Source organism: Morone saxatilis, unplaced genomic scaffold, assembly GCF_004916995.1.
Source record: "Morone saxatilis isolate NCDOM2014 unplaced genomic scaffold, NCSU_SB_2.0 Contig17, whole genome shotgun sequence".
Taxonomy (NCBI): domain Eukaryota; kingdom Metazoa; phylum Chordata; class Actinopteri; family Moronidae; genus Morone; species Morone saxatilis.
This window is the reverse complement of record NW_023339729.1, coordinates 27,467,591-27,477,506: the sequence shown is the minus strand read 5'-3', so window position 1 is coordinate 27,477,506 and position 9,916 is coordinate 27,467,591. Positions and strand designations below refer to the sequence as shown.

General features: G+C 38.8%; 1 protein-coding gene across 1 annotated transcript in view; it reads left to right on the top strand.

The window, feature by feature from the left end:
- The window catches only part of LOC118326997 (voltage-dependent T-type calcium channel subunit alpha-1I-like), a 156,525-nt gene that overhangs the window by 144,957 nt on the left and 1,652 nt on the right, over window positions 1–9,916 (top strand). The window contains exons 33-36 of the mRNA XM_035660162.1: window positions 240–380; window positions 3,931–4,065; window positions 5,563–5,737; window positions 8,051–8,265. Coding sequence (XP_035516055.1) covers window positions 240–380; window positions 3,931–4,065; window positions 5,563–5,737; window positions 8,051–8,265 — 666 coding nt within the window. The remainder of the gene's footprint in view (window positions 1–239; window positions 381–3,930; window positions 4,066–5,562; window positions 5,738–8,050; window positions 8,266–9,916) is intronic.

The window sequence follows — 9,916 nt, the reverse complement described above, 5'->3', positions numbered from 1 at the left end:
CATAAAGACTAGAAGCAGGGGAAACAGACTAGACTGGTGAAAACATATGTCTATCAACACCTCTAAAGCTCACTAATTATTACGTAATCTTGCTTTATTGGCTTTCTAGTACTTTCAAATAAATGTAAAAATGAGTACGTGGAAGTTAAATGCTTACATGATTCCATCTTGATTGTTTGTGCTAATTACAAACAGACCAAAGGGTGAATAAAGTGTGTGTGTATGTGTATGTGTTGCAGGAGAGCCAGTGGCTGGATAGTGTGTCTCTGTTGATTAAGGACTCGTTGGAAGGAGACATGATTGACAACCTCTCCGGTTCAGTTTTCCACCACTACTGCTCGCCTCCTGTCTGCAAGGACTGCAAGGGCCACCCACAAGAGGTTAGTGGGACCATACACACAAACACACACACACACTCTTTCTGTGTTTTTCATTCTAGCTTGAAAGTTCCTGTCGTTTAGCCATCTTAATAAAGCTTTTTCTACACATGAGCGCTGCACTTTTATTTCCCTTTTTTTAAATATTACTTGCACATACATCATACATAGCAGATTTTTACTAAATAGTGCTGTTTGCAAATTGTGTTATTAACTGTCTGGATTTACATCTCTCTATTGCACTTTCTTCTTTTCTCCTTTTACCTACATGTATGTGTTTTTTCACCTTGTAGCTCACAGTACTCAAATAACAGAGGGTTCAGTCATACAAAACTGCATCATTAGGCCGAGTGTAATTATTTCTGTGTAAGCTGATACACACATAGACAAAGACACTACAACATTAAAATCTGCAATTTCTGGTCTGTTGCTTTCATTTAAACCCACATACAAACAGGCTCATACAACAAACATGTCACATTGCACACACATTTGTAAATGATGGTAGAGTTACGCATTTAGCCTTACTTGTACAACCCTGTGTGACATGATAATAAACAAACCTTGATTTTTGCCCTGAAAGCACATTTTTGCCAAATGGACTGTAAAAGGAGCATAATGGGCCCCAAATATCTCCACTGTATACCTTGGTCAAAACTAAATCTACAGTTTTTTTTTTCATAAAAGATATTTAAGCACAATAATTGAGGCATTAGGGTGGTGCAGGGGAACACTTGCCCAGAAAAGCTTCCACTAGTGGGAAGCCATTGAGACATCATATCCTTGTTGCAGCATGAGGGAGTTCTGAGTGATCTGTCGACAGTGTGTCCTCAGGACATGAGCAGAAGTTAGCAATAATACGAGCAGCAGTGCAGGGAAAACTTGAAAAATTGGGAGTAAAAGTATATAAAGAAAGATTTCCTAGATATTGACAATATTGAATAAAAGTGAAATACATGCAATAGTTTAAAAGTACATTAAGGATACATTATTGTATTTTTGAGGTACTAAAACAAAGGGTACTTTAATGTCCTTGTATATAAGTTACTGCCCCAGTGACAAGCTTTTGTATTCCAGAATAAACACCAATGCTCTACCATTGTGTGCAGTTCAGAATCAAAGCTGTTAGATTAATCCAGTGTGTTTGTGTGTGAAATAGAGAGTGAAAGAAATATGTGTGTGTGTCTGTCCCATAAATGTATGTGGCTGTACAGTACCCTATCACATTAGCCATGGTGTGTGTGTGTGAGTGAGTAGATGGAAGGAAAATGCTCACATGATTAAATCTCATGAATATGTGAAGCTCTACCAAACCACAAAGCAACAGTGTGTATCAGAGGGAGAGACTCTGTGTGTGTGTGTGTGTGTGTGTGTGTGCGTGTGCGTCAATCCCACAAATTCATACATCTGTAGCCCCCAGTCAATATATGATCAAACATCTCAGTGAATCCACATCATCATCCATTTCCCCAGGTTGTTCATTTGTGGTTCAGTTCACTTGAAAATAATATCTATTTATATGTTTGTTTATCTATCCCTAGACAGTACGCCAGTGTACTCAAAAGACACAACACATGCATATCAAGAGCTGTAAATAATCCTTCACATTTTCCAAAGCTGTGGGATTTACCAGTTATATACTGACAAATTCATTGTTTTAGAATCAGAATGCCAACATAACAGCTAAAAATGTTGTGCTACTGTGTTTTCTGAGCAAGGTGATACTCCTGCTGTGTTAATTTCAGCTCCATAATCATGAAATTCCAAATAAAGAATTCAAATACATTATTATACTATAAGGTGTCACCATTTCAAAATGAAGTTTGCAGCAAAAATATAAATCAATCCATAATGCCCAAGATTGAGATAAACCCCCGCTCAGATTAATATGAAAAATCCTTTAAAACCAATTTTCCCAGTAAAACCCCAGCAAGGTGAGAGGAAGGTCAGTTTGATATCCTTGTAATTGATATGCAGATTAGAGATACATTGCAATCAAGACATTGTAAAGTACTGTAATAGTATTTTCATAGCTGTGCCATAGCTGCGCTTATTGAGTAAATTGGAAAAAAAAAATATTTCTGTGTGTGATGTGTTTGCGTTCAATGACACTGTGCAATATGTGTGCTACCTTCATCCACATATGTTGCAATCATGATCATATTGAGGAAAGATGCGGACAAACTAGCAGGCAAAATCAAATTTTTATCCTTCAAAGTTATCAGAAGAAGTAAAGCCTCATGATATGTCCATGTCAAATAGTATTTTTATAATCTGATCATCCTATTTTGCACAATTTAATTTCTTTCAAAATCAGATACAGTTATTACCCAGATTTTAGTTTTTATAAAGACAGAAAAAGCTATCTCGGAGGGCTTAGCTGTCAAAATCCGCTCCATATTAATTTCTGTCACTGGTGAGAGTGTTCAGACATTTGTTTCTTCTTTGTACAATCATGCAGTGTTTCTCTCAAAGGTCCAATCATAAATTTCACCACCAAACGATTTAAACTCTAAACCTGGTTGATCATATGCGTTCAGCCATGACGCACACAGACATGTGAAAACATCAGTCACACATAAGAACTAAAACCAATTCCAGCCCAGAGCAGAGGTGATTCCATGATTCCAACCTGATACATGTGCAGATTGCATATTTAAATCTGTAGCTGTGTGTGTGGGTGAGTGAATGGGTCATTGTATGACTCAAAGCAGCTTATTGTCGATGTGATTTAGATATTAGGATGCGTGTGATCTACCTGGGTAGCACTTTTTCTTCTGGCATTAAATTACCATCTACGTACATATAATCACTACTTCACCCAGGACCTCTATAGCGAGATATTTACAGTTCTCTCTGTTTCTTTATTCAATTTCCTTCAACCCTCAGGATCAAAGCTGTACTTCAAATTTATTTGATCTTTGGTGAAAATGTTGCATTTTCAATAATTCACTGTTTTTTTCGTAATCAGTGTTGGTTGATATTGATGGAGTATCTTCCACGATTTTACAGATGTATGTACAAATACATGTATATTATCTGATCAGGCAATACAGTATCAATACACCATATAGTCTAAGATGGACAGTTTAAAAGGTCACACCTTTTTCATACCAACAATCATTTAAATTTGGGTGGTTTATGTGTCATTTCAATAGCCAATATATTCTTTTTTTACACAAGCCATTTTTGTCCCATTTATGTCTGTTGATGTTGCTGTATTCATTCAACATACATACAATATATCATGATTTTAGTCTAGGTTAATGTACCCTTTATTTTAAAAAGTAAAAAATAAATGACTAAAATGAAGTATGCTTTTCTTCTTGAGACATAGTTAAAGTTGTGCATTGCTGTTTCTCTGTTTGTTAGTCAAATTACTTATTCAAGTCTTTCTTCCCTCTCTTTTACTAAATCTAATAGTGTGCAACTCATCTCAAAAATACGCTTCTCCTCTTTTGATTGAGTAGTGAGTCTACTCTAGGACTACCACTACCTATGAATTATTCCCTAGATGCAACTTAACTGTATGTCCTGTGTGTGTGTTTGACAGATCCAACTGGCAGAAGTGGAGCAGGCATCTCTGATGTCAGAGCAGCTGTCAGACAAGTCATCGTCTCTGGCGCTGCCTGATGACCTCAGCCTGGACGAACACAGCAGCTACCAGTTGATGGTAAGAGACAGCCAGGTACTCACACACACACAGAGGAACGCATAGAAACACACATACATACATTGGATTTCATATGGATTTTACTGTTACATACACTATGGCACGCACCAACACATCATACACACGTATGTTTAATTCAGGAATTGTGAAAGCATCAAGCTGCAAACTGCAATAAAAAACGTTTAAGTTTAGGTTTACACATGTGAAGAATGTTGTCTTCAAACAGTAAAACACAGTTTAATGCATTAAATATACTTTGAGTGAATATATCATATGGCTAAAAGTATACAGGTATGCCTGTCTTGTGGACTTTTCTAATCTTAAAACACCATACAATGATATTTAACTCAATTTTGTGTTCCGGCTTTGTGGCAACAGTTTGGGGAAGGCATTCTCTTTTTTCAGCATAATAATACCCCCGTGCACAAAGCCAGGTCCACGAAGATCTGGTTTTCCCAGTTTGGTATGGGAGAACTCGACTGCACAGGGCGATGACCTCAACCGTATCCAACACCTTTGGGATTTACTGGAACACCGACTGTGAGCCAGACCTTATCTCCCAACTGCGTTGGACCCCTCTAATGCTCCTCTGGCTGAATGGGAGCAAATCCCTGCAGCCAGCTTCAGAAACCTTGTGGAAAGCCTGAAATCAGAAGAGTGAAGGCTGTTATATGGTAGTGGCATATTAATGCCTTTATACTCCTTGCTGTATAGTGTACGTACAGGGAAGCAAACTGTGTGGGCCTGCATACTGTACTGAAAACCATATCCGCCAATGAATATTTCAGTTTCATTTAAACCAGCCAGGCATTAAAGGCGATTTTGTAAGATTAAACCCAGATATTTGTAATAAAAATTAACATTATCTGTAATAATCACTCACACACACTCAAGGGTACATTGGGGGTTTGGGGAATCACACCTCATGTCATTATACCCCTTCCATCTTGCTAATCATCATTAATTACTATTTACATGCTTTAGTGCCTGATTAAAACACCTGCCTCCCTCTGAGCTCTTGATATGGGCATGCTGGGATGTGTGTGTGTGTGTGTGTGTGTGTGTGTGTGTGTGAGCACATCTTTCATATCTCCATCTTCCCATGAACACTTCTCTCTCAGCTCACAGCGGTTCCACCTGGCCTGTTTCATCACTGCGTTATTGAAGGCCAGTTCATTTGATCCAGTTTACAACCAACAACAACAGCTGAGCAGTTTGAAGCTTTGAAGCCTGCTGTTACTTTCTTTTTACCACATCCAGTTTTAATCAGACTTGTATAGATGGATAAAGGAAGGGACATGAAAAGGGGGCTTTTTGAAATTGGAAACAAATTGTAGTCAGATTTCCATTATGACAAGGGGAAATGAAAGGCTTCAGTTTGATATCGTTCCTGCTCCAGTGAACATTAGTGCACCTGGATATCATGCTTATTCTCTCTGCATCTCTTTGTCTCTCTTTCACTCTTCTCTCTTATCCTCAATTTCTCTCTTCCTTTTCTTATCATGCATCCAGAGGGGCAGCAGTGACTCCCGTAGTTCGGAGGAGTTGCCCACCCAGGGGGGCTACAGAGGGCTTCGTCCCTCCAGCTCAGGAAGCGAGGAGGGGGTCCAAGAGTTGTTTGAGGTGGGCGTCTGTCCTCAGTTGAATACTCCCTCACTGGAGCAGTCAAGCCCGGCACATTGCACAGGTACCAGAGTACACATGATAACAATACAGCATCTAAGATACTGTATTTAGTTTGTAGTGTCATCCAGAGTGAATAAATCTGTGAGGTACTTGGGGGCCTGAAATCTTCTCAAAAGGTTCTCACACCTAAATAAATACATAGATTTTCATTGTGTTCCAAAATCCCTTTGTTCATTCACCCCAAAGTCCTCATAACAGTTTTTGTGGCAGTGTAAGAACATTACTATACTCCATACTATGCAACATAAACATCATTTTATTGAAGTCGTTCAATAGCACTAGATGCCTGTAAAGTTTGTTTCTGATGTATATGTGTGTGTTATACTGTATAATGATATCAGAATTTTACTTTTACTTTCACTACAGTTTGGGGCTTTTAATTTTTCCAGTTGCATTCATGAATGAACACAGATTAGCTCAGGAAACACTATTGGGAAAAAAATTATTGGAATCAGTCTCTCACTGCTTTTTGACCATTAGCTGGCGAGCCAAACATGTTTGGTTTGATGTATTAACAACATTCTAATATATTTGTGAAAAAAAACAACACAGTCCACTAGCTTTAATCAAACCAAAGACAGGCATTCAATGTTCAATACTGAAGTATATTTAAAAATAAAAACTAAGAATCACATTTACTTTATTGACCAAATGTTTACACATACAAGGAATTGTTGCTAAGTCATACACTATAAACCTAAACCCTTGATTAAATTCCAAAAGCAGACAAATTAAAATGTATAAAAGACACCAAAAAAGTTAATCAAATCATAAATGAAAATAAATTATCATTTGAGTTCTAGATATCAAGCCAAACATGTTAAAGGTGTCTGACCATTAATAGTGCCATGGAGCAATGTTTTTGTGGGTGGAGTTTGAATCTCACAAGGACACACATACATGTACATAAGTGCAAAACCTGCTTTTTGTAGATAGTTTTTATTCCAACAGCAGCGAAATGGTTCAATTGAATCTTTCATATCATCCAATCATATTAAAATAATCCCTCTCAGGGTAACCTTTCATCAGCGTTCCTTATTATCCTTATCAGTGTTCTTTGTGACCCTCACTGGTATTTTACCACCACGATTTCATTAAGCCATGACTTTGACGTGACATTGATAGTATCGTTTAAATAAGAGAAGGCTTTTTCTGAATGTCTCCAGAGCCAACACAGACACACAAGGACGCATCTCATATTCCACACAGTTGATTGACTTCCACTGCAATTAAAGCAGTGATAGATGAGGCCAACAGTGATACAGACACAGAGATGTTGATGAATGGCATGTTATGGTATGCTGATGGCTTACCGCCCCCCTCAACATGACCATTATCACTGGAACAGATGGAGCGATACAAGGCAAAGTCAATTCAATTCAGGGAGATTGTTCAACGACACACAACTCCTCCATGACTTCAGTTACATCTTGTCTACACCAGTCTGCCATGCTGTTTACATGGTATGGTTATTTCAGAGATCATTATAAAAGAATAAACTATTATTTGATTATTTGATTTCCTAAATGCCATCAGTTTAGGGGATGAAATGTTTGCTCTGAGGCTCACTTTTATGTCTCTAAAATCTGCAAAATGTAGGTTGTTTCTCCCATGAGTTATACAAGTAGTGAATTTCTTTTGATGTTCTAATCAATCATTTGGTTAGTTTTTCAAGCACTAGTCTTATTTTTGTAAGATAACATATCTCAATTTGTTAAGTTTTAGTCTTAAAATTGTCTTATTATACATGAGAAATAATGAGAGCCACTATTTCACTATTACAAAATAAAAATTTTTGGAGAGCAATCTCCTTTTTTGTCCGGTCTCTGTATAAATAAAGCAGTTTCATCGAGCTCTGGGTGCACACAGATGGCGGTGGCACCTCTGTGGCTCACAGAAGAGAGGTTGAGAAGAGAGAGTAAAGATAAATTCACTGTTTATCCCAAAACTTTAAAAAATAAACCCAGAGCCCTCTTGCCAGTTAACGGCTCCAGATCAGAGCAGAATCCAGTGTGACTACAGGTGTTTATTCCTCCAGAAGCTCCAGCTCTGCCCCTGGCTCTCTTCTGCAGAGCTCCAAGGGCTCAACAACTGTCTGTGGGCCAGCATCAGCTCTGTCCCTCCGCTCCTTCCCATACAACACTGCAAAACCCCTACGATATGCGCATGTCCGTGTCATCCGCATCGCCATTGTGAATTTGCGTCTCTGTATTGACTTTGAATCTAATAATTGTATTTGCCTTTGAAAAAAAAAACAGAAATTTAAAAATTTGCACTGACACAGCTGTATTAAACTACAACCTTCTGTTTTCAGATGGAGATGGAGGAAGTTGCAGTGGAGGTGGTGGTGGGTCTTCACCCGTCTTCCACCTACCAGCAGACTTCTTCCACCCAGCTGCCGCGGCTCATCCGGGCAGTCCAGGGAACAGCGTTAGCCCAGGAGACAGAGGGCCGTCCAGGTTGGCTTCCCCAGCCTCTTGGGCCTCCCTCCGCTCACCCGGAGCGAACAGCAGGCCCCTGAGCTCTCAGGTATTATGGACAGATGAATGGACTCGTGTCTGGATAGATAAATAGATAGATGGATGGATGAATAAGGACTTGACATCAGTATTTCTGTGCAACATGTCAGGGACCTGATGGAACAGTGTAAATAGATCACTCCTCAGAGAACGTTTAGTGAACCGAAGTTGCCATGCATCAGAAACATTTCAGTCAGTCAGATGGGATTTGCCAAATGAAATATAAGAGTTTGTGAGCCCAAATATGTTGATCTGATCCCTAAATATATGGGTACACACAGATATGATTGACAAAAAATATTGATTTGAATTTATTTAGTACATTCTATTTGCAGTAATTGAGCTGCAACATCCTTTTGGCAGCAGTTTGATTAGAAATCAACACTTGACTGAGGAGTGAACAGCAGCTTGTGTGGTTTATCATTCAGAAACTAAAGACTTCAGAATTCCTTCAGTAGCTAATCAGAATTGAGTATACACAAATCATTGTATTACCAAATTGTGAACATATGCATGACACATACCACTCTCCACTACTGTCCTTCTGTAGTGTGAAACTCCGGTGAAATTATTAGGTTATAATTAAAGCTAGAATCTCATTTATATTAAATCTAACACCTTCCCTCTGTTGGCTCCTGCATGAAACAAACAAGAATGAAAAGGCCCCTTATTTTAGCTCTTGTTCCTGTGTAACCATGGAGACAGATTTTTCTTTCTCCTCTACCTGTTTGGTTTGTTTAGCTCGTGCCTGAGTGCCTCTGTGATCCTCAGCTGCTACAGTAATGCTCTGCGGCACTCAACTAATTAGCCTGGCCAGCCCTGAGCCTGATACCGACTCTGTGCACACTGTTGTTCTTGGCTCACATTGTTCGCATTCTCTCCTGTCCCTTTTCTTGTATTTCCTTCATCTTTTAATGTCTTTCTCTGGTGTTCTTTCTCTCTGTTCTCTCTTTTTCAATCCCTTCATTTATCCTTTCTTATAATCTCTTACTCTCCCCTGTGGTCTTGTATGCTATGACTATCGCAGTAACAGTGGCAGGATTAGGAATAATGTTACAATGATATTGCACCATTGCCTTAAACCTAGTTTTAAATGTAACAGGTTAGGTTTAGGCCTTTCTTTTATCTCTAGACTAAAATTCAAATCTGGCCTTTCGCTCCACGGTTTCAAATTCCAATTTATTCTGTTTAACTTTAAACAATATCTGTATTGACAGGCTGCATGGATAGAGCCAAAGAAGCACAGTCCGTGGAAAACATAAGAGGATGACTCAAGCCAGTCCTGTTTTGTTAATTTTGTATTTGAAAGCACTAGAGGTTTGGAAAATAATTTGAACTGAAATACAAACAAAATTAGAAAGGTTTGACCAGCTAGAAAACATGGGCACTATCAGAATGCTATTTTGTTTCTTTATTTTTTTCCTCTAGCACAGGTGCGGCCTATAAACTTGGAACAAAATGGTCATTTGAACACTTTTACCATGCCAGTGTAACAAACATTGTAGTGCAGTGACAGGCCACTGGTTCACCCACACGAGTATATGGGTTCTTTGTTTTTTTCTTTGCCTGATTCCACCTCGTCTCTTGTCTTCTTTGGCTGCGTTTCATTAGTCGTTCAACATGCCCTCGTTCACTTGCCCTCGGCACTTGCCCTCGGGGGA